Below are 25,812 nucleotides of genomic sequence, written 5' to 3'. Positions count from 1 at the left end.
GATACCATTCAGTGATTTCTGACAGTAGATTTGTGCCAATAGGGCAGCCTGGGTCCCCTTAAGTGGTACTTCAGAAGTAGAACCTAGTAGAAAGGTTTGTTATTTTCCTTTTGGTCCATTCCCCAGTATCAGGGGTAGAGCTGTCCTTCACTTAAGACCCTTAATTTATGACGGTAAGAAATGCCACATCACCTGGATAAATTTAAGTTTTACCCTTGGGAGAGGGGAAAGAAGGCAGATCACAACTTCTCTGGGCTCAGTTGGGACCACTGTTTCACCATCCTCGCCATCCTAGATCTGCTCCTAGAAACCCTTATTTCCTAAAAACTGGGATCAGAGTTCTGGCAAGAAGGCAATGATGACCTGGTCCTTGGCACCAAAGCACCAAAAAAAAAAAAAAAAAGCAAATATAATATTAGTCAGTGTTCATAGAAGCCTAGCATCTGGAACAAAGGATTTGCTGTAGTCTGTGTGGCATCAGACCACACAGGAAGAATTGTGTGTTTTTCCCTGATACCATGATTTTAAAGGATTACTGGTGTAATCCTTCATCAAAGGGAAGATGACCAGAATGTTGAAGGGACTTAGAAACCAAATCACTAGTTATTTTTTGGTGGTTCAGGCTCAAGACCTGGAAGGTGTCAGGATGGCGGGTGGGAAGGAGCATGAGGCAGGATATCCTAACTACCTTCAGACAGGAGAATGCTATGAAGAATACTGGCATGTTAGGTCATGCCAGTAGGCAGAACTCGAACGAGTGGGATATAAGCCCAAAATGAAAACATTTTTAACCATATTGCTCTTCAAGAGTGAAATATTCTTTGTAAGTAAGTGAGGTTTAAAATGTCCAAGGTAAGGTCCAATAACTGTCATAGAAGTTTTAACTGTAATTCAAGAACATGTGTATGGGAAGTTGGATGAGAGGGTTTCCCTGGTCCCATTGAAATCTAAGGTTCTATGGTCTAATTAATCTTTAAATTAGAAACGTTCTACAGAATATGAGGAAAGAAGATTATTACCTGAGATTTTGTAGTTATAACCTGGTTTTTGAAGTGGATATTTCCTTCAAAAAAGGGGGGGGGGAGCAGAACCCATGGGTTATTTAATCCTCGATATATGAGAGGGGAAAATAGAAGGAAGGGAAAGGCACTTCCTGAGGGGTATGGTAAAAGACGCCCTCCACAGGGACCACGGGAATCCCACAGAGGCGTACAGGCCGAGAAGGCTGGAAACTCCCTCACTCAATGACAAGAATTATGATGCCACACAACACCGCACAAGGTGAGCTCATGTCTTTTTTGGATAAAGCACGTTTGGTCTTTGCCTCCCTCCCCACCGCTGTTGGCCCTCCAAACAAACATGCAAGAATCACATTGTCCGGGAGAGGGGATTGTCCTTGAAACACTGTTGAGTTTCTATGTCTCTTTTTGTCTCTTTGTATGGGTTTCTTTAACTCTTCCTTTTTCTCAACTAGAAGAAATACAATTTTTTAATCATATCGAGTCTCACGTGCGGGGAAGGGGTCATTTGCAAAGAAAGTCAAGGTATCGTGGACTTGCGTGAGAAGCCAGATTCTCACCCTAAGAACCGGGGGTGGGGGGTAAGGGAGAACACATTCTGGGCAACCCATGAACAGGAGAGTAGGGAAAGCGGTCAAAGTATTTAACCAAAAAAATAATTCCATCGTTTGCCGCCTGACCACCAAGAAGACCTCCAGTCGCTCTGGCTCTCCATTGCGGCTCCCCAAGTTCTCCTAGGAGGCGGTGCGGAGTGTGCACCTGAGGCAGAACGCAGGTAAAGTCAGATCCGGATTCGGTGACTGTTGGCCGAAGTGCCCCCGACCTGCGCCCTCCTCCGGTGCTTACCGCCTCCCCCAACCCCACTCTTGGCGCGGGACTCGCCACTCCCACTCCCCCCTGGGCTGCCGCACACCGGGGAGCGCGGGGTGGGCGCGGGCTGCGCGCGGGCCGGCGCCCCGAGCTCTGGGCATGCTCAGTGGCGCGGACAGGGCTCGGGGCGTGAGCGGGCGCCTTCCGCACCACAGTCCCTGGCTGCCGACGGGAGCCGCCGGGCGCTCGCAGGCTTGGCACGCGCCGCCCGGGGAGGAACTGCCGCCGCCGCCGCCCCCGCCTCCCCGCCCCGCCGCCACCGCCGCCACCGCCGCCACCGCCGCCACCGCCGCCGTTGGAGCCTCCCTCCGCCCGGAGCCATGGCCGCGCTCGGCCACCCCGCCGCCTTCGGCCGGGCCACCCACGCCGTGGTGCGGGCGCTGCCCGAGTCCCTGTGCCAGCACGCGCTGAGGAGCGCCAAGGGCGACGAGGTGGATTTCGCCCGCGCCGAGCGGCAGCACCAGCTCTACGTGGACGTGCTGGGCAGCAAGCTGGGGCTGCAGGTGGTGACGCTGCCGGCCGACGAGAGCCTCCCGGACTGCGTGTTCGTGGAGGACGTGGCCGTGGTGTGCGAGGAGACGGCTCTCATCACCCGCCCCGGGGCGCCGAGCCGGAGGAAGGAGGTAACTGCCCGCCCGGCGACGCGGGGGCGCGGCCGGGGACGCGCGGGGCCCTCCCCTTACCGCCCGGGCCGGAGTGGCCCGGGAATCGCGGAATTGGCCCCCGGGCTAGTTCAGAACTTCCCTTTCGGGGGCGAGGGTGTGTACGTGCAAGTCGGAGAGAGAGAAGTTCATTGTTCACGCCTCCCGCGGTCGGGTCGGCGCAGCTCGGGCGCCTTAGAGAGGACCCGGAGGAGTGTGGTTGTGCGCCTCGAGCAGGTGGGTGGGGTGGGGAATCCATCTCACAAGCATTTTTATTTGTGAAGATTACAAAGCAGGGAAGACAATATACAACTCACAGTGTTTCCCAGGGGACGGGGGCAGGGAAGGGTGCCGCTCCAGGCGGGCGGGCTGGTGGAGGCTGGGCGAGGACTCCAGGGGGCAGTGCCAGGTGGTGACACTGGACCCTCCAAGTTCTGCCTGGAGCTGGGAGTCGGGCGGGCCCAGTGAATTAACGGGGTGCGGGTGCCTACAGACCTAGGGCGTCCCAAGTTACTTTTCAGTGGTGGAGAGCGAGTCCTCAGGAAGGGACTGCCAAGTGAATGAATGAAAGGAGAGTGGTTTGTTGGCGAACTGGAGTCAAATGTGAGAATGAAATAGGCTAGGTTGAAAAGCTATACTTTCGGCGTTCGGGGTGTGTGTGTGTGTGTGTATTTAATTAGAAATAGTTGTTTCACAAATTGCATAATTTTATTTTCAATATTTTTGAACTCATAACAATTAGAGCTTTTTGTGTTCTCAAGGGATGGGGACTACTTTAAAATATTGCAGCTTGTGAAAATGGCTGTGATCGCTTTAAACACTAGGTAGACTGGTGGGAAGAGACAAGTAGAGTGAGATTAGATTTTAAAATACCATCTGGCCTGAGATTCTTCTCATTGCCCTCTGAGAGCCCAGGCTGAAGACGCTATGTTGCTATTGGCATCAAGTGGCATTGCAAAAAGCTAGTGGCTTCTTTTGTATCTGGAGGGTTAGGGATTTTTTTCCCCTTCTTGCCTTTATTCAATTCATATTGCAAATGCCTCATAGAGCTTATTCTACAACATGCTTCGCTACTTGGTTAATAGAACCGTACATGTTCTGAGAGAATAAGCATATTCTGTTTATTTGGCAGTGAGATAATTAGCTTTTGTCACCCCACCTTAGCAGAAAACCAAAAGAATAACAGGTCTCATTCTCTTAGCTCTTTTATCTCCGTTGCCACACCTCTCCATCTTTGAGTCTGTGAGGTGACCCCCTCTGTTTTAAAGTGGTAAGCATGGACTCCCTTTGAATACTTTCTAAAATATCTTAGGCCATATGGCAGAGCTGAGGTTTGTATTTAAGAGTAAAATATATTTTAAAAGTCCTTTAAAAAATCATACTTATTTGATGAGCATAGTAGTACAAATTCCTGTTGCGACTGTCACATATTTAATCATCCATTTTATTTTATTCTTATACAACCTTCCAAATTTTGACCTTCCTGATACTAAAGTGGGCAGTGATTTTTCTTCTCGGTCAGATTTCTGAGGTGTACATTTTAAATTGACTTTATTCTTATGTCAGCATGGTGGTCTACTGCCAGAGGCCACATAGTGTAGTGCAGTGGTCGGCAAACTGCGGCTCGCGAGCCGCGGTTTGCCGCTCTGTTGACTAATGAGTTTGCCGACCACTGGTGTAGTGGATAAAAACATCAGACTGTATCTAATTCTGTGACCTTCTGGGCGGGGCGGGGTGTCTCCTGCCTCAGTGTTCTCACCTGTAAAGTGGACATAATCATACCTATTGCATAGAGTTGTAATGAATTCATTAACCCACCTGAAATTGATAGGACAGGACATTTCATGAATGTTGGTTATTGTTCCATGGGAGGTTTACTCCTTCCAGCGTAGTAAGAAGTCTAATGTGCACCGGGTGACGGGGAGTCATCTTCACGCCTTAGGTTCCCTCCCAATCTGCTATGTAGCACTGCTTCCCAGCTTGAGTTTCCTGCTGGTGTGTGGTCTCTGCCATTGCACATGACCTGGATCTCCGGAGTAACAGACCTTCCAGCCAAGCCATTTTGGATGGGGTGCTTCTGGAAAGCAGGCCATGCAGAGTAACTAGCTCTCTTTGAATCTCTCAGAGCACAAGTTTGCTGTCCTGGTCGGTGTGAACAAATGCTTGTTGAGTAAGTGAATGAATGAAATGCTATTTAGCTAATACCAACATTAAGGCCCTTGTTGGATTGTTATATATATTTCAATGTGACACCTGCCTCCCTAACTGTGAAATTCCACAGCCAAGGCATTATTTTAAAATTATTATCACAGAACCCCTTGCCTCCTGTCTTCTCACTGTGCATTCCATTCTCCAGACTGTGGCCAACCTGGTCTTCTTAAAACTCAAATCTGATCTTGTCCCTCCTGTGATTAAAAGTCTTGAGGGGCCTTTAATGAACTTGATAAACCCATGAGCTTAGCTCTGTTTGCCTTTCCAGTTCTAGCTGCACCTCTGACCCCACCCCAGGTGCCTCATATTGCTTTTCTGGGTATGCATTTCTCCTTTGCCTAGGACCATCTTCCTCCTTCCTCTCCTCCACTTTACCTGGTTGTACTCATGCTTCAGTTCTCAGCTTATTGTTACCATTAATATTATTAGCTAATCTTTATTGGGTGCTTGCCATTTACCAGACATGCTGCCAGATTTATGATATGCATTTCAATGAATGCTCACATTAGTCCTTTAAACTCAACTTAGCATTATTCCTATTTTAAAGTTGATGAAGTTGAGGCTTAGAGAGATTAAATAAACTGGCCAAGGTTATAGATTGAAACCAGGGAAACCAAGATTTGAACTCAGGTTTGCAGGACTCTAAAGCTCTAGTCCCAATCACTGTAATATTAGACATCACTTTTCCTTTTATGAGCACCTATAACCTTTGGTACTCCCTTTTATGGTACTTATCGTACCACATAGTAATTGCCTGTTTACCTTTCTCTATCCCCCACTATTATGAAAATTATGAGGGCAGGGAGCATGTCTGTATTGTTCAACATTTTTTAAAAAATATATTTTATTGATTTTTTTACAGAGAGGAAGAGAGAGGGACAGAGAGTCAGAAACATCGATCAGTCGCCTCCTGCACACCTCCTACTGGGGATGTGCCCGCAGCCAAGGTACATGTCTTGACTGGAATCGAACCTGGGACCTTTCAGTCCGCAGGCCGATGCTCTATCCACTGAGCCAAACCAGTTAGGGCTTGTTCAACATTTTAATCCCAAGGCCTTGCACCCAATAGTCATGCAACAAACATATTTTTGAACAGATGTGTCCATGATTTTAGATCAGCTTTAGTTTTTTCCTCATTATGACATATTTGGTGTTTTGCAAGCATCCCCAATCAGTAGAGTGACAAAAGTTTCATTACAAGGATAGGTTTTTCTCCCTTTCCTTTTCTCTGCCTCTTGTTTTTTTGTTTGTTTTTATAAAATTTCTGAGAAGTCCCTTCTTAATCAAAACATCCTGTTATGTATAATGACTTTTCTTCCTTGGAAGAAAGGAGCAAGTACGGAACTCAAGAAAATAATCTTTCTACAAAAGCTCTGTGTTTGCCACAATGCGGCTTTCAAAAGTTAATAAAGCACAGGCTCTGTCTGCAGGAAATTCAGGTTTTAGTGAAGAAAGTGTATATACAGTAAGTCATCAAATGTTAATTGTCTAATAACTCTGTATCTTCAGGAATATGAATATTTTAATATGTTTAATACTTTGGAAACAAACACATAAGCCTTGATAAGCCAATTATATTTTAAATGAATCCAACTTACTTTGTTGAAGAAAAAAGGTCAACTTCTAAATGCCCAAGTTCTGTGAACAAATATCTAAATGATGAAGTAAGATAAGTGACAGGGTGTGAGGATGGGGGTGTGTTTTTTTAACTAAAAATTTGGAATAGATTATACATGCCTGAAGTACCAAATTCAAAAGGCACGAGAATATCTGCATTGCAAGTTTGTCTAGCCCTCTTTACCCCACTCTTGTACCTGACTACCCAGTTTCTTTCCCCAGAGGCAACTACTAATACCATTTCCTTTAGTTTCCTTCTAGAAGGTTTTTAATGCCTAATACATGATTAATTGGGAAAGCTTATTCAAGCAAAACGGTGAAATATATCCTATGCCCTTTCGTCCTTCTTTCACAGCTCTTTTGTCCTTTCCCAGGTACCAATATTATTATGTCAGATATTCTGTCTAGGACAGTGGTCGGCAAACCGCGGCTTGCGAGCCACATGCGGCTCTTTGGCCCCTTGAGTGTGGCTCTTCCACAAAATACCACCTGCGGGTGCTCACGTACAGTGTGATTGAAGGAGTACCCTACTTAAGTTAATAACAATGTACCTACCTATATAGTTTAAGTTTAAAAAATTTGGTTCTCAAAAGAAATTTCAATCGTTGTACTGTTGATATTTGGCTCTGTTGACTAATGAGTTTGCAGACCACTGGTCTAGGAGAAAAACCACACACACAAAGTGATAATGCCTTTAATTATCCTTTCCTGGAGCATTTGCATTGTTAGGGACGTCTATACGAAGAAGGCAGTGCTTAGTACAAGGTAATAAATTCCCAAAGTTGAATTAGACGTGGGAGAGTGGTACATAGGGATATAAGTGGAAGAGGTGAGCAAATACGTATTTGGATAGAAATTACCCTTCTGTTGGGGTCCTTAACTCTTCAGACCTACCTATTTGGTTCTGGGTTTGTCCTTTGGTTAGGAAAAAGCATAATTATGCTGATCCCAGAGGCAAGAGAGCATCAAGACCGTGTCTAACATTTGCCAAGTTCTGTGCGTGAACCCCAAAAGGTGCTAATAACTAGCTCTATTTAAAAGATAAGAAAACTGAGACTCAGGTAACTATGGTTAAGTAACTTGTCCAAAGTCACACATAGCTAATAAGTGGTAGAAATGAGGTTTTCATAAGAATGCAAAGGTCATTTTTGCTTGAAATCCTTGTTCCCAGTTGTGGTTAATCATAACAAAAGGTTAAATCAATATAAAATAACTAACAAAATCCCATTTCACACACTAATAATATGTAATCTAACTTGGATATTAACTAAGTGAATTATTTTAGAGTCTCTTCTCTCATAAATTATAGTAGGTTTTTTTTTCATTTTAGTTAAAAATAATAATTCAGTCATTTACATGAAACCCCAAAATTGCCTAGGCACAGTTGTGCATAGTTGTGTCTTACCAGCCGACTGGATGATAACTTTTTAAACACACACATTTCCTAAAACTTCTGTTTCACTGCAGGTGAGAAAACTACCATAAACCATAATTAGAAATTACTTTCCACCAGGATGGAAAGCGAACGTGCTGGAAGCGCCTCACGTGGCAGCAGATTAACGGTTCTTGATAAAGTATCACCTCCAACTGGTTAGAACAACTGCTCCCTTTCAGTTTCTTTTCAGCTCTTCGACATGGCCTTGGCAAGAAAGCACTTGGAAATTGATGCATCCTGGAAAATGGGATGCATCCAATAATGTAATCTATTCCCGTACAGTTGATCTTGAAAGCCTTGAAATAAAGAACATGATGAGTAGGGAGTGAGTTCTATTAGATACTGTTAGCAAAAATGAGCTTTCTGCAGAGATTCCTAGAATCATTAGAGAATCATTATAAGACTAAGAAGGCAGGGATGGATCCCTTATAATTCAGATATGCTGGGAAATTGATTTTTCAAGTTTTTGAATTCTTAATGAGCTCAGATTTCTTCACAATTAATTTTATTATAGTAATGGTAGGTATCCATCCATTAATATAAACCACAGCACAGAAAAATCTACTTAAGATTTTTGAACAGATTTACTTTCCACTGCCTTTGCATCATAAATAAATTATTCATGGCCTCTTATGAGCCTCAATATAAATATGGAGATGCATGATTGAAGAGTGAGTGCTGGTTATTATTTATTTTATGGCATTTGATATTAAAATCTGTAACCACTTCAGAAAGCCTAGTTTTCTGACTGGAGATCTGGACATGTGGTAGAGTTCTTCCCCTTAATCAAGAGGTATCATAATTAAAGATAAAATAATGGAAATCTAATGAGAGAGAGAAGGTTTCATTTATATCTTATACAGAACACAGTGCATTCATTGTTCACTCCAAGTAGTCAATAAATATTTATTTACTATAACTAAATCCCTGATGTTCCATCAAAATTCTCCTCTGACCTTTGAAGTTGGCTTTCATTGCTGTCCCTAAACTTGTATTAGGTATCAAATCTGTCAGAGTCCTTAGGCTCATTTTATAAACAGGTACTTTTCATGCAGACAGACAAGCAGGAGTAATTTCAGACAACAAATTCCATTAAAAGATGCGTGCATGTAATGCCATCCTCATTCACTTTGTCTTTGTCAAATATTTTAATATGTGAAAATGCACATTGTCTTCCTGAAGCTGAGTACAGAAGGAATAGTAGCATCACATGAGAAGGAATAAATCACCAAGATAGTACAAATTATTATAGGGTTTGTTTAATTTTCCCCAGCAAATTCATGTGGGCAAACGTGACTTAGTTTAGGTTAGCAAATTAAGGGAAATACAACTTTTAAGCACTCCCCATTTTGCAGCTAGATGGGCATCCAGGGGTAAGTTGTCATTCCAATGAAGATGAATACTTAAGTATTTTGCTTGATTTGAATATGCATAAGTAAATAAACCTTTGCTTTCATAAAAAAGTTGCCTTGATTTATTTGCTTTTATTTTGTTTAAGAAATATTACAGTTTTCTAATTTGCTTATGAGTGCCATGGTTGCATTAAAAATGACTGTGCTTTCACCCTGGCTGGTATTGCTCAGTGGTGGAGCATTAGTATCGCATCTAAGGGTCGTGAGTTTGATTCCCAGTTAAGGGCACATACCTGGATTGAAGGTTATTTCTCTGGTGCATGCAGGAGGCAACCAATTGATGTGTCTCTCTCACATCGATATTTCTCTCTCTTTCCCTCCCTCCCTTCTCCCCTCCCTCCCTCCCTCCCCCTCTCTCTAAAAATCAGTAGAAAAAATATTCCCAGGTAAGATTAAAAACGACTGTGCTTTCTTGTCCTGGCCAGGTGGCTATTCTTATACATTGAAAGGTTGTGGGTTTAATCCCAGTTGGGGTGCATGCGAGAGGCAGCTGATCAGTGTTTCTCTCTCAAATGGATGTCTCACTCTCTCTTTCTCCCTCCCTCCCTCTCTCTCAAACCAGTAAAAACAATTTTTTAAATGACTGTGCTTTTTGAAGATGAAGGAATACTTGCATCACTCATATATGTTTGTGCATTTGCATTCAGCAACTGTCTACTACTTACCAGACCCAATGTTTGGTGCTGGGGAGATGTAGATGAATTAGATTCCACTGTTTCCCACAAGGACCTCACAGTCAGGGAGGCAGACTGGTGGCAATACTCACAGAGCACGAGGTCTGGTTTTATGACAGAACTCTGTCTGGTGCTATGGAAACTCTGGGAGGTGTGTCTGACACCAGGATTTCTCAGAAGAAGCAATTTTTGAGCTAAAAGTAACCAGGGGGAGGCAGAGATAGAGATAGAGAGCCTTCAGAGATAGAGAGCATTGTAAGATAGGACGCGGTGATAGTACAGTAAGAATTAACTTCATTAATGTTCGGAAGGATGCAGGATTGCAAAAAGCCCTCTGTGCCTTCTCAGATTTCTGAGGTTTTTGGATCCTCAGTTCCAAGTTCACCAATAAAACCACATCCTTAACCATATTTCCTGTTTTGGGGGTAGAGGGATTTGGGGCCTAGTACACCCCATTTCTAACTGTACTCCCATCTTTTCTCCTATTAGGTGCTCCAGAAGGGTTTGGCACCCCTTTCAGGATTCTTCACTAACACATATTGGGAGCAGTGTAACCATCTGCTAGAGTAGACTCCGAGTTTGAGACTCATTTCTTGAATTTATAGAATGTCATTTGACTGGGCAGTAATATTTTCCCTTCGGTCAAAATTTACCACATTAGGATGTGTCAGGCAAATCAGGCATCTGTAATATATAGGTATAGAGTTGACCTTTAAACAATGTGAGGGTAAGGGGGGAATCCACCTCTGAGTGGTCCAAACTCCATGTGTAATTTTTGACTTCCCGCAAACTTAGTCATCCCTCAGTATCTGCAGGGGATTGATTCTAGGACACCTGGGGATGCCAAAACTCACAGATGCTTCAACCTCTTTTATAAGATGGCCTAGAACAATGCATATAGTCGGCCCTCCACATCCACAGATTCCCAGCTGTAGGATGGAAAATACTGGTCTGTGATTGGTTGAATCCATGGCTTTGAAACCTAGGGATACAGAGGCCCAACTGTATATTTATTGAAAAAAAATCTATAAGTGGAACTGCGCAGTTCAAACCTGTGTTGTTCAAGGGCATTATCCCTTTCAAAGGCAGGTAAGGGAAAACTATTTCCTATTTGATGTTGAAGTGTGTTTTTATTCACAAATCTCCATTTTGGCAGTGGACACCATTGAATCTCACACTAATAAAAATCAAGTGTAGAGTGAATCTATAATTAGGGGTTGCATTTTGTGTATGCTACAGAAGGCAGCATGTTAGGGACACAACACTGTTCTAGGGGTCAGGGAACACTGTTTTTGATTTTTGTAGTGATATGATGTAATATTCTTTTCAGCTTGGAGATGCTATACTTCCCTTTGGACCTCAGTGTGTGTTGGGGTGGATGTGGAGGGTGGGAAAGAAAGAAAGAGATAGAGGAAAATGGAAGGAAAAATTATGATAACTTACATTCATGATGTGGGATTGTGATTTGATGAATGAAAAATATTAAATTTTGTTCAACCTAAGACATTATGCTTGTTCTACTTGATTAACCACTCATATAAATCCATGCTTTATTAATAACAATCCATTATGAAATGAAATTGAATTTGCTATTTCAAAAGTTGTGCATTATAACACATTTGATCAATAATTTTTCCTATAGAAAACTTTAAATAAAATCCATTGAAAGCATGATTCCTAGACCCACATAATTGCTACCATCATAAGTCACTTTCATCAGTATCTACTATTTGATGTTTCTGTGGTAAATGTGAATCAATGACTCGAAGAAATGGAGAGCAAGTGGGTCCGAGGTATGTGCTATACGCTGTGTTTTCTGTTAGAAATAAAAGTCTTGACTTGCCCAGGGAAGTTCTTCCTTATAAACCCTCCATATATATGTGCTGATTTCCATTTCTGGTGCTAAAATGGAGTTTCATTTTCAAAGGTCAAGAACTTGGTCTTCCAAAACTGGAAAAAGGTATGTTTCTGAGTAAACACAAAAAGGAAAAGACACCCATTTCAATGCAGCCTTCCTTTGGTAAGCTGCATACAAATTAAGAGTGTAAACACAGGAAGATTTTGATGTAATTATTTTTTAAAAAAACTTGCAGATATGCTTGTGGTAAAGCATAGTCATTTTTAGCCTGAAATGATTAAGAAAACCTGAAATTCGTTAATTAAATAATCTTGGTGCAGTTACAAGATAATAGAAAAAAATACTACATCCATTTTGTTCTCTTAATTATTATGTTTTATAGTCATAAATGAACCATCATTTTATGAAGAAAGAATAATATAACTATAGTTTGGCTTTGGGTCATATTTTAGGTCATTTGTGATATACACATACTTTTCAATTCAAGAGTTTTAGGTGGATAAATTTAAACCAAGTACTTTATTTTGAGGTACTCAAACTGTTTTTGCTCTTGTTTTTGGTATGCCCTCTTAGTCCTCCTCAGGGGCCCTCCCTTTCCTGCTCCCCTTTCTCTGAAACTGGAGGGAGAGAGAGGGGCCCTAGTACAAAAGGCTATAGATTTCTTCATTTTTTTGCCATGTTACTCTCAAATTAAATATTTCTAAAGCTTTAGGCCTCTCTTGATCTCCAAGCTTTCCAAGCCATCCCTATATATAAGCAGTTTATCTCTGAATAGAGCACAGCTTCAAAACAAAGCTTTTTGTACAGTTGTGTGTCTCTGTGTTTTTTTCAAATCACTGCTTTCCACTCACTATAGTGGGGTCATGAAATCAATTTCGTGGACCATGACCAGCTCATTTATTTTTATTGTAATAGAATCAATAGAAAATGTCTGAGTACACAGCAACATAGTTGGGTCAGTATTGTTTCATGAAACTTCTTTCATTTGTATGTATTTGTGTTTGTATGTGTACTGAGTAAGTATATAAAATATGTTTCCTACTCTGGGTCATGGTTAAGAAAAGGACTGAAAACCCACAGTATCTCCTTCCAAACATACTACGCCATTGAGCTTCTTCATAGACATTCGAGACTCAGGGCCACACCTGTTTCCCAGTGCATTCTGGGAATCATAACCAAAATTGCAAATGTCTCTCTATGCATATCAAGTCATGCTTGATTTCCATTCCTTACAGTGATGAAATCCTGGCTGTTTGGGCACTGTCCATCCAGGAAAAAAATAAATGAGGAAGAGGAAGATTATGGACTTCACCATTTGCTAGCAGCTGATTCTCCCTCTCCATTGGTGACATTCTAAACCAGTTAAGGAAAGGTTACATGGATTCAGACCGGAAAGCATAGTTTCCATCTGAACTTGCATCACTTTCACTTTTGATTAGAGTACTAGATTCAGTGGCAGCAGCACGCCCTAAAGCTCTCGCATCAGGAAGGGTTGTGCTCTTCCTACTGGCAGCCTCAGGGTCCGAGGTCAGGATTTGGCTGTGGGAACTCTGGGGTTGCGATGGAAACCCAGAACATGTTTTTATTGTTGTTGTTCAGAGAGTCCCAGAATGTGTCAAAACACAGAATGTGCTAAAACAATTATAATGTTTATGTCATGCTCAGACCACTGCCTGGAGGCCTAGGAAGAGACCCTGAAAAACACTGTTTTTATCATTTTTTTCTTCACACTTCTGCAATTCTAAATAAGTGGAAATCTACTTTTAAGCCTCTATGGAATAGTGCCCAAATGGAAATTTAATTTTATTCCCCAAGGAACTTATTTCAATAATATTTGATGGTGATGGTGCTCATTTAAGTATGAAATATTTGGACTGATGTACAGGTTGGGGGTTCATTCTAACAATGTATTTGACTGGTTAGTAATGAGTGGCTTTATGTCTACAGGGAAACAGAGCATCTGATTTTCAGGGGTAACCCCCTCTTCACAGCTGAGCAGCCTAGTACTAAGAGCGAAGTGTACTCTCTCACACATGTTCTTTTGTCCCCCCAAAAGGAGGGCTTTGAAGATTTTTATAAGAGACGTTACTCATAGAGGCAAACACTGTGTGGCTGGGACTGGAGAAATTGTGTGTTGGTAGGAAAAGGGCTTGGGATTGTGCATCTTGGAGCTATGATTGCATGAGAAGAGATGCGTAGTGCAATTGTCATGTTCGTGTCTGTATTTTTCTTTGCGAGCGCTGAGCTGGATAACCAAAGCCTCTGAGTGGTTGGCAAGAAAAATGAGGATTAATATTGCTGCTGACTGGACCCCAGAGAGGACCTTCTTGGTGAGGGAGAGGAGTAATAGGGATTTCAGTGAGAACATTTTCTTGAAAGTAAATGCACAAAAACACACAAGATATAGCTCACTGGCCTCAGCACGGCTGAGAGCTCCATTATGATTCGGGACACGCTCCCTGAAACACTTTGCCTGCCCTGAGGTCAGCCTAATGACAGGAAATTCCACAAATGTAACAGCTACCGTCCCGTGGCCTGTTTTAAACACATGTGCGCGTGTGGGCACACACACACACACACACACAAACACACACACAAACACACACCTGGAGAGAATAATTTATACTTATTCTAAATCAGGTTTGGATAAAATCTGTTTTCTCACATTACCTTCCTTGCGAATAATGCTTGGTAATAATGTGGCTCATCAAAAATGATGAGTGGGATTCTTGAGTTACATTATTCTAGTGGACCATTAGCCAGGAGAATTATGTTCCTAAGTGAATTTTCCTTTTCCACTGGACTCTTTCGGTCTGTGATCACCTCCATGTCACCCTGCCTTCCTCTTCTATTCACCCTTTTCTGGAGCTGTCAGCGGGCCTCCTTACCCTTCCTTGCTCCCCTCTGGCCGGGTGTTCTTGTAACACCAGGAGTTTGTCCTCAGTTTCTGGGCCTGGGTTGTGATCGTCAAATTACAACTTTCAACTGATAAGTGGATCATAAAGTCAACCTAGTGGGTCACTCCACTTTTTTGTTTGTTTTGTTGTTTGTAGATGAACTAGAATCAAATTGAAAATGTCATAGTGTGTGCATTACCCACACGACAACCTGTTTGTGTTTCTTTCATGTAATCTTTGTCTTGTTTATACACATACATGCATATACATGTTCCCTTGTATGTTGTGGATTCCAATGCAAAGTGTATTCCTTACTGTGGGTCACAGTCCTTAAAATCTACTTATCTAGGAGACCAACACGGAACTGAAACAAATGCTATCATTTTAGCTTTTGCTGACAGTCTTTGCTGTTTTCAGATCAATTGAATTATAGTGTGTGTGTCAGAGGCATTTGACTTTCATTGAGCAAATGGACAGGTCGCTGTTGCCTAGTAGGAAGGTAAAGCCACTCATCTAAATGCAGCAAAATGCAGGAAATGGAGAGGAAGACAAAAACAAACATTGGAAAGGTAGAGAAAAAATAAGTGGAAAGTCTTGGGTTCTTTTCAGTGAATAGACCTTTTCAAATATCAGGGACTCCCTCACATAAATGCTATAAAGAATTTACGTACACCTAGAAGTGATATGGTCATTTGTAAACAGAATCACGATGTTGTATTACTACAGCCCAGGATTGCAGGTGTTCAGAAAGTGCACCTCTTATTAAATGGGCCACATTAGCCTGGCCAGTGTGACTCAGCAGTTGAGAATCGACCCATGAACCAGGAGGTCACAGTTCTATTCTGGACCAGGGCACATGCCTGGGTTGCAGGCACAATCCCAAGTAGGGGGCATACAGGAGGCAGCCAAACAGTGATGCTCTCTCATCATTGATGTTTCTGTCCCTCTCTCCCTGTCCCTTCCTCTCTCTGAAATAATAAAAACATTTTTTTTTTAAAAAAAGGGCCACATTAGAGCCAGGACAGTTGCATGTTTTTTTGACTCCAGCCTCATTTCTACCGAATCTGCTTTCCCCTGCTCCCGATATCTGCCCACCTGCATCTGATTCAACTTGCTCCGGTCCCCAAATCCATAGTCACTGGAAGTGCCACGTTACCTCAGTCATCATCATTCCCAGCATGTGTTATCTCTCTCACAGAGCCTACTGTCTGGAGACACATGCTTCAGAGTGACTCAGGAGGTATTCTGACTCCTTACAGACATGCCTTGAGGCTGTGGTTTCTCCCTCCTCTCCAGTGTGCCCTGAGGGGTGGAAGAGGAAGACTGTGAATTCAGATTGTGGTTCCACTGCTTATTAGCTGTGTGGTCAGGAGCAAGTTGGGCTTCAGTTTCATCATCTGTAACAACTGGTGTGGTTTTGGCTACCCTGTGACTTAGTTATGATGATTAGATGCATTAAATATGCATTAAAGCAGTACCATGCTTTCTGTCTTTCTAGAGGCAGTCATTCGGATCCTTCAGGATTGAAGCTGTGCTTTTTTCTTGCTTCTTTCTCTCACTGGAGACCTTTGTTCCTTTGGCTGTGGCCTTGCTGCCCGTAGCCTACCCAGACACTGAGACTCTGCCTAGCAGTTAGGATTCACGGCTCTTCTATTTTGGACTCCTGTGCTGCCTCTACTGAAACATGCCAGGAGGTTGGGAAGAGCATTAAAAACATCCGCTGGAGCCTCAGCGCACAGCTGGGCCAGTCCCCCAGCACCTGTGCTACCCGAAAGGCAGATCTGATGTGGGGCACTGGCCGTCTCTCCACCTCACCATTTTAGGAGTAAGTCATCGCAATCATCTGAATCAAAAGATACTACCCTTTCTATAATTTCTCTTCACATTTCCAGCCTTCTGAGTGAATAGGATCTCTGCCTTTAAACTTAGCATTTGATCTTGAACTGGTTGTATATGGGCATTGATCTGAATTCACATTTCCAACTTCTTTACCCATTGAATAGGTTTTCCATTTTTAAGAACTTTAAAACTTCTTACATTGCGAGGTAAAATTCCACCTGGAGTTGAGTCTTGGTTCCGCTTCTCAGTTACATCATCATGGGCAACTCACAGGTTTCAGTTTCCAGTAAAATATCTTTCCCAAGGATGTTGAAGATCAGAATGTACTGATTTCTGTGATGCCCCAAAACAAATGTGATTACACCAGTAACGTTAGGATAAGTGATAGATTGTACATAATGACAGTAGTAACGTTGTTATTTAGGGACTAGAGATGACCAGCGTATTCTTGATGTTTCTGACTGACTACATTTGACCAGGGTCCCTCACACTATGATCACTAACTCTGAAAAACCCTATGAGAGGGACCCTGATAGAAAGAGGCTACTCCTAGAAAGCTTCAGCTAACTCTAAAGACTTAAATCTACCACTTATTAGTAAGGTGAACTTGGGCAAATAACCTTTGGGTACAGTTTTGTCATCTGAAACAAAGGATAACATGACTTATTTATTCAACAAGCAGTCATTGTTGAGTGCCTCCTATATATAAAACTGATAAAGTAAACATAACACCTGGCCTGATGGAGACTATGGTGTAATTGGGGACAGAAAATAAAATAAATAATCACAAATATATGTGGTAAGTGCTGCAAAGGAAAAAGACGACTTCCCTCAGAAGGTTGTAAAAAGTGAATGAGACCTTAGCTAGAAAGGCCTGAGTATCAGTTCTTAAATAAGACCTCTTATTAAAGGGTAAGCAATAAATGTTTGTTGATAAAAAATGATAATAACTGGCCTAATATGGTGTCACTAGAGATCCTCCCTCAGGCAGTAAAGAGGGAGGTTGGCATTGAGCAGGGCCTGAAGTTCTCTTAAAACCTCTACTTAAGAGCTGTGTAGCTCAGGGCTCATGGGTGATTGCTGCGGACTTCAGGATTCCCATATGGAAACTGGGGATCGTGCTGCTCTTATTCACCATCTGTTGTGCTGATGCTTAAATGAAGAAATGAATGTGAAAGCACTCTGAGGATCATGGTTGTGGGTATTAGGTAGTGGCTACTTCTGACCGCTAAACTCAGCACCCATAGGAACTGGGCTACAGACCACCTGCCACAGCCACTAAAGATGGGTCCCTGGGCTCCCAGTCTTAGAACCAGCCCTTAGGACCCCCCAGCCTGCCTCAGAAGGCTTTCAGAACTTTGACAGCAGGATCTACAGCAGTGACACATGTTAAGGGACTGGCTAGTTTATGGAACTCCTCGAGAGATAGGAGACTAATCATTTCAGAATGTGCACTCTGTAAGTAGAGTGTGGGAGCTGAGCAGGCTCCAAGAACACACGTGACCATCACTAATTGTGTGCTATGCATGCTCGTTTGTTCACCCCACTCCATCTCACCCATGCACTTCCCTCCATTTTACAGATGGGGAAACTCAGGAGAGGTTACATTGACTTGCCTAAGGTCAAATTGTCACTAAATGGTGAAGCCAAGATGGGGATCCAGGTCTTTCTGATTCTGAAGCCCAGGCATTTGGCCATTATACCACAGAGAAGGCATGCCAGACATTAGAGAATTTGGGGTAGTGAGACCATATTGATACAAATACCACAGCCAGAGGCTTGATGCCATTAAGGTACAGCTGTCCCATCTTGGTGAGGGCACCAAGAAGATAGGTTTCAGCTCAACAATGACTCATCCCTCTACCCCTCATCCATGAAGCTAGCCCAGAAACCTTCCCCAACCAGCAGAATCACAGAGGGGTTGACCAGTGTCTCCAGCCATGCATTTAGTCAGGGCTTGATATTTGTTGGCAGGGTTCCTTGCCAAATAATTGAGCAACCCATGGAGAACCTTGACCTTGCATAATACACCAGAGGGCATGCTGAGTAAGTCTGAACAGAAATCCTGGGAATGGTCCCAGCTCAAGTTTCCATTGCTCTGTGGGGGTAGAAAACAACAGTTAATTCCATCCGTACAACTACACTAAGACTTAGTCTCCCCAGAGTGGAATCATAGGGAAAATTATATGAAAAAATACGTAAGAGATAAGGACACAGATCATCACTATTCTGAAAGTGGATGTCACCCTAACTCAGTGTGTGTCTCAGTTAGTAACATAGACCCCAAAGTGAACAAGACAAACAATAATACAAGCCACAGTATTAGAAACAACACAAGCAAGCTGCAGCTTGTCTAACTCCTGTGCACCTGTGTTTTGGTTGAGGGAGTAGGAATGCACCTAGAGTACGATTGGATGTTGTTCTCCTGTATCTTAGAGCCGGGAAGGTAGGATAGTATGCCTGGCTTTGGGTCCCAGCACCACTTAACTCCACAGTTAAGACACTTACAGTAACTTTGGAGATGGTTTGGATAAACCATTTTAGCTTCTTATCCTTCCTCTCTCTTCTGTCTTGCTCTGGGGTGGGGGGAGGGCAATCTTATCCATATTTAAGAGAAATCAATGCATTACCCATGCCATTGCTCCTGATTTTGTTTTTATGAACATTCCCTCCCCCCTCTGTAGAGGACTAGAATCCTCTACTAGAGTCCTGCCCCTGTACTCTTAAGTGCCATGGGGACCTGCAGCTGGATAGCTTGGACTTCTGGAGCCTGCCGCACCTGCTTGGACTTCCACCCACCAAATATGTTTCTCTGTGTGCCCAGGTCTCATTTTCAGGCTCATTTCAGGACCCCACACAGTGTGTGAACCACCTTCTCCCAGTTAATCCTTTTACCCACAATAAATAACAGCAATACTAATATTATTTATCATGTATTTATTGTGCATCAGCATTTTAAATCCATCATCCTTACCAGTCATCTTGGTCCTGTTCCAAGTCTGGTTATTAGCAGAGGAAATTAAAGGACCCCTTGGTCATTAGGTCAGTGGGTTAGCCTGCTCATGTCTGCTGTTGGCCTTGCTCTGATATGACCCTTACTCATTTCAAATGTTGAAGTTGTGCCCTGGTCCATTAACTGGTTTATATCTTGACCCCTTGGCTGATTTCTTGCCTAGATCCCCCACAAAAGACCTCAAGGGTGAACTCTAATCCTTGTGTCAGAAGATCCCTGAAATTGACTGCCAAGCCATGTGCCAGCCTTCTCATATATCGGCCTGGTAAATGTGTCAGGCCACCCACTAGCCTGCCTTATGCTGGGGTGAACCCATCAGTTTGGTCCCTTTTGCTAGGCCTTTTATGCCACTGTCATCCTGAATCTTCTTCCTTCTGCCCACACTTGGAACCATCCCTGGTCACGGGCTTTGCCCTGGGGGACCATTCTGCTGACTGGAACTCAGACCCAACATGCTTATATGTTTTAAAGTATTTATTAGGTTCAACCTATTAGGAATTTTGGGGTAAGGTTACTTGACTACATACATTTAATTTTCCTTCTCTTTTCCCACCTCCTATAATAATTAGCTATCAATTAAATGCTACTCTTCTGGCTCAGTTTAATTAATCAATTTGTTCTTGGAATTCTCACTAAACTGACTTTAGTACAGTTTAGTAAATTGGCATTTGCTCGTAGAAAAGTAATCTTATTGAGTTTAATTAAACCAATCAAAAAGTGATAGTCTCAATTATCAAAGCTGTTGTGTGTTTTTTGTTTTGTTAATCCTCACCCAAGAATATTGATTTTTAGAGAGAAGGAGGGAGGGAGGGAAAGAGGGAGGGGGAGAGAAAGAGAGAGAGAGAGAGAGAGAGAGAGAGAGAGAGAGAGAGAGAGAGAATTATCAATGTGAGAGGGTCACATCAATTGGTTGCCTCTGCATGAGGGGCTGGGGATTGAACCTGCAACCCAGGTATATGCCCTTGACCAGGAATTGAACCCACAACTCTTAGGTCTGCAGGCTGATGCTCTAAACCACTAAGCAACACCAGCCAGGGCAAAACTGTTTTTTACAGATTTCCTGGGTTTTGTGTTGTTTTTTGTAGAAGAAAAATTATTCACATTATTGTAATTCCATATAGTTCAAACCTAGAACAAAGGAAGTGATGCAAATCCTTTAGCAGAAAGGTCACTTGAGTCATTACAGTGTCCCAAGCCATTGTGGGGCCTTGGAGCTGCTATTGATGCACAGCACATTTCTTCAGTTTATGACACCACTCATTTGTATAGATTTTTTCATGTGAATATTTGCACTGAATGAGAGCAATAGAGAGACATTCACTTATAAACAAAAGGCAGTGGTTTGAGGAGGAAATGAATCCTTCATAGAATTCTAAAATAAACCAGATTCTCAGAAACTCTCATTCAATTCCTGCCATTCTTTATCTTTTAGAAGATAAACAGAGGTGGTTGGGAGAATGAAAGGGCAGAATTAGCAATAATAAAAAAACATGAATTTTGATAGATGTTTCAGAATAACAACTTCAAACTAATAGACCTTGATGTCCTCACAAGAAAAGATGCTGAAGATTCTGGCTCCTCATCATAATTGGTTGATATTTACTGCTGAACACATTGCACTGTATAAGGTCTCCATGTCTTCCCCAGGTTGATTATAAGTGATGAATACAGGGGCACAGCCAGCTTGTTTAATGATTGAATGTGAAGGAAGAAGGTAGTATTGCAGAGGAGAAATCTTTCCAGTGTTTCCATTGAGAATTAGCCTGTTGATGGGAAAATTCAGAAAGCAAAGGCCAGTGCAACTTTTGGTTAACATTTTACATAATTTAGACTGACTAAACCTACAATTTCTGGTAACTCGATTTGAATTTTTGGCAAGCTTTGGAACTAACATGATAGGGAGTTGTCAGGTCTACCTCCAGGCTAAGACTAGCAATCATATTATTGGGTCAATGATTTTGTATTCTAGTCAGATGTGTTTTTTTAGGGTTGCAGCAGTCAACAGAGACCTATCCACATCTACTGCAAGAAAGAGGAGGAAAAATGCAAGGATATACTCCAATTGAAACCACAAAATCGTTAGGAACATGGCGTGTCTCTTTTTCCTCATGTTCTCTCTTCTCTCTGTGGATCTGCTTCATTCTGTTCTGTTTCCTCATAACTTCAGCTTCTTTGTGGTCCAGAAATTACCTCATATCCCTTTAACTTAGCTGCCATATCAATCCGACTCAGACGTCCAGTTTCTTAATTTCAGATACCCAAATCGGAAGTCTCATGGGCCCATACTAAATTTTTGAGCCAGGCAACCAAGTCATAGGTAGTTGGCCAGCCTAAGAATAAACTGGATCTGTGTCAGGAGCCCAATGTTCAGTCAGCTATGCTTCACAATCAAGGGCCAGAGTAAGTTTGCTTAGAGCAGCGAAGTCTGGACAGGGCAGATCCCAGCATGTAAAACAAACAGGCCGTGGGTGTGTCTCACAGATAGCCAGCTTCCTCCTGCCAGTAAGTGAATCTGAACACTGAACCCTTGTGAAAGAAAAAATGCTGTGGGTACCACAGTCTTGTCTTTTTACCCTTCGAGTTTTGAAATTCAATGATGGCGACCTTTTTTTTCTCTCCTGTTGAAAGGTGGTCTGCCTACCCTTTATCCCTTAAGTGAGAACACTTCTCTCCTGCCCCCAGGTGAAAATTAACACATAATATAAAAGGCTGCAAGGAGAGTGGAGACAGAGAAGAGAAAGGGCAAATGGGAAAAAAGAAGGAGAATGGGGACGAACTGGCTAGATATGAGATCCTCAGTTTCCACACAGAAACTTGATACATCTCCATGATGCTAAGTCATAAATTAGATGATTGGGGTGGTGATAGGAAGTTTGCGGGAGAGGAAGAGGGAGGGAAATGGGACTAACACAAGGCAGGGGGAGCACAAAGGAGAGTTGGAATAGTGGGCAGCCTCAGAAGGTGGGAATTCCAACTTGATGCCTTTGAAATAACATTGCCAACGGATAGGACAAAAGGTGGAGTTCAAATGGAGATGAACAGCTGAGCTAGTCTAGCCTTCAGCTTTCCCTCTTCCTGAAAGCACTCCTGTACACAACCTTGTGAACATCCTCTGGGGCAATACAGCCCAGCACAAGTGTCTCTACTTCTAACCAAAATCCGAATTAGAGATACACCAGAAAACAAAACATTTGGAGAATCCAGACATCTATCTCTACTGGGCGATAATAATTTGGTTTGCCATTTTAACAAACGGTCAGAATTGCAGATGACATTTAATTGTTGGAATAAGTTCGTCTCTCCTTTAGGAAGGAGAGAAAGATTATTTCATTCTTTTGTGTATCTTTCTTTGCTTCTACCATTAGCCATCACTTCTAATATGATGACCATGGTCTGATATGCAAAGTCACATACGTCAAGTTCCTAAATAGTTGGTCTTGGGCACAGCGCTTACATTGCACAATGCACTGATCTTTTACTCTTCTTTCCTGACATTAAAACAGAGTCTGCTTGCTGAACTCCTGAATTCATCCTACTAAACCTACTTCAGATGTCCTTCCTCCTTGAAGCTTTCACCCAACTCCTAGAGTTATTGTGTCCCCTGAACTTTAGTGAGCACATACCACTCTGTATTATAGTTACTTACTAGTATTTGCACAATGGTCTACCTCAGTGATCTGTGAACTTCTTTTCTCCATCACCTGTGACTTTTTCACTTCTATTAATGGTACACAGTCAGTAATCAATGAATGTTAGTTGAACTGAATGCACACTATATGTTCAGTATGGTTTAGCATTCACAGTATTCTCAGGGCGCATTCTCATACATGGCAACTTTGGGTTGAGTAGTGGGAAAAGCACAGGAGTTGAGGTCAGGACATCTGTGTTCCAGGCCTTGGCCTTGTTCCTCATGAATGTGTGTGTCTTTGGTCACAGTCTCCTTGAGCTTCAGTCTTCTCATATGTAAAATAGGGACAGTGATTCCTGCTGCTCAAGACTTTCTGTAAAGGTAAAATTTAAAAAAAAAGTGAAATGTCTTTGTAATGTTAAAGTGCTATATATGAGCAAGATATCATCAAAACCATCCTTTTGGAATTTCAGAAAATAATCCTCCTTAAATGTGTGATCCAAGAAAAACCTTTTTTTTTTTTTTCTGAATCCTGTTTCATAGCAGACTTGTCATAGAGTTGAAAGCTATGCTGTTGTGAGAACAATAAATACAAAACATTGGTATAGTGCCTGGCATATAGTAGGCACTCAGTGAATGATGGCTGCCATTCCTGTTATTGGGACAATGTAGCATTTTCCTGAGGAAATTTTCCTTGGAGGCTTGCTCCACGGAAAGCAGTTGGGTGATCTGAAAAGAGCTGCAGATCTTCAATCCTTATATAGTTCTGGAGCCTTCTAACCCTGAGCAAGCAGCTGGTTTCTTGTCTCCTTTCTCCACACTCCAGTCTCCACTTGTGTGCTGTGAGAGTGACTTTGAGTGCAGAAGAGTGTACAAATCCAGGTGAGTGTTGCTGTTTTCTTGAGAATGCACTTAATTTTCTTATTATTTGTGTCTATCAGACAGTGGAGCATCTACTGAGAATGGCGAGGCTATAAACATGTCTGCAGTTATCTACAAGGCTGATAAGCTACTTTATTTGGAGGTTAAGGTGGAGAGGGAAACCTTTCAAGTACGTGATGCTATGGAGCCTTGTTAATTTGTGAAAGGGTTTTGTGCTTGCCCTTTCTTTAGTTTGTTGTTTTTTTTTTCAACCATTCTTAATTTTCCAATCCTGCTTTTTGTTGGCTTCAAATGTTCTCACCAGAGTCCTGCCAGTTTTAGTTGGAAGGAATATATTTCCGAGTTTAGCTGGACATCAGTTGTTTTTGGGCCATGCCCAGAATTTTGACAGAGAAGGTAGTGTTAAGGGGGTTGATGGTGTCTAGACAGTAAAATCAGAAACTGTGTAATTTATGTTGTATTACAGACATCCACTTCCCGGATTGGAAAACGGAAACTTGTTGTTATCTAAGGAAGTTACATTAAAAACCAGAGCCCCTGGGTATTTCTGACCTGTGAAAAGTTTTATGTAACATTCTCCAGCCCCTTCAAAGACAAGAACTATTGAGAGTATTGTGTGTAGAGCCAGAGATGAGAAATAAACTTCCAAGTTTCTGGGGACAGTTCATAGAACTATATAGTGATCCTTCCTGGCTGCTCACAACTATTAGACCCTTATAAACTCACAATGCAATTTGGGTATTCACATCAGTTTCAGAGGGAAATTGGAAAGTAGGAGAGGTGAGAAGCTAATAGCCAAAGGAAATGGAGTTGGAGTTGTTTGGAACTGCAGAGAAGATTGAAGATTTGACTCAGGGATAAAAAAAAAAAAAAAAAAAAAAAAAGAAAGAAAGAAAGAAAGAAATCATACTTTCCCTTAAAGAAAAAAAGCATGTTCTTGATTAGGAAAAAGCATAATAAATAATTTAAAATACCTCAGTTATACCACGATATTTTGTGTTTCTTCTTAGGTTAATGCTCATAAACAGCAGAGACTCAATAATCACTATTGTGGAAAGTATTGAAAAAGCAAAAATCTTAATAAGTTAGGCAAAATTTATGCGGATCTAAAGTTGTTAAAGCCCGTGGTAGCTTTTGTTTTGTTTTGACCTGAATAATTATCCAGGTTCAATTAAAGCTCTGTGTTTCTTTCAGAAGAGTATAAACTCCTCTGTGCACAGCTATGAGGCATCATATCAAAGGCTATCTGAACTGTTTGTGAACACATGCATTTAAGATGCTGTGGTCTTACTAGTATTAGGATTAAACTTTGCTTTTCTCTTATGCTTTTAAAAATATATTTCATTAATATGTCTTAAAGTAGGAAAATTAATCATCCAATTTCATTCATTACAAAGGAATTATCTTGTTATCTTTATCAGAAACTAGGTCACTCTACTAGACTTAAATCTCACTAATAGGTACTCAAGTGTTGTAATCTTATATGGAAAACACCTTATATTTTATTTTATTTTATTTTATTTTATTTTATTTTATTTTATTTTATTTTATTTTTTATTTTATTTTAAGAAGGGTCCTTGGAGCTTAGAGGAGAGAGAGAAAATGAGAGAGAGACAGAGAGAGAGAGAGAGAGAGAGAGAACACACAAAAGGTATGTGCCTTGAGGGAAGACGAGGGGGAAAGGTGTGGGCATACTGCACAGAGAGGAGGGGGCTGTCAGGAGACGGGGAAGAGGGGAGGGGAGGAGAGGGAAGGGGAGAGGAGAGGAGGGAAGAGGAGAGGAGAGGAGGGAGCTCTGATGCATGTCTAGGGGAAA

The 25,812-nt window shown here is 42.1% G+C and overlaps 1 protein-coding gene across 4 annotated transcripts in view; it reads left to right on the top strand.

The window, feature by feature from the left end:
* The first annotated feature begins 1,825 nt into the window (after window positions 1-1,825).
* DDAH1 (dimethylarginine dimethylaminohydrolase 1) overlaps window positions 1,826-25,812 on the top strand; it is a 183,171-nt gene continuing 159,184 nt past the window's right edge. The window contains exon 1 of one of the 4 annotated variants that reach the window (XM_080657291.1): window positions 1,826-2,512. In XM_080657291.1, the coding sequence (XP_080513417.1) occupies window positions 2,210-2,512 (303 nt within the window). In that variant the 5' untranslated portion in view covers window positions 1,826-2,209. The remainder of the gene's footprint in view (window positions 2,513-25,812) is intronic. The other 3 variants (XM_080657290.1, XM_080657289.1, XR_013959987.1) reach the window with 3 other exon arrangements.

The sequence above is a fragment of the Plecotus auritus genome, assembly GCF_963455305.1.
Source record: "Plecotus auritus genome assembly, chromosome: 2".
NCBI lineage: Eukaryota > Metazoa > Chordata > Mammalia > Chiroptera > Vespertilionidae > Plecotus > Plecotus auritus.
Note: the sequence above shows the minus strand (reverse complement) of the source record. Positions and strands in the feature narration are given on the sequence as shown.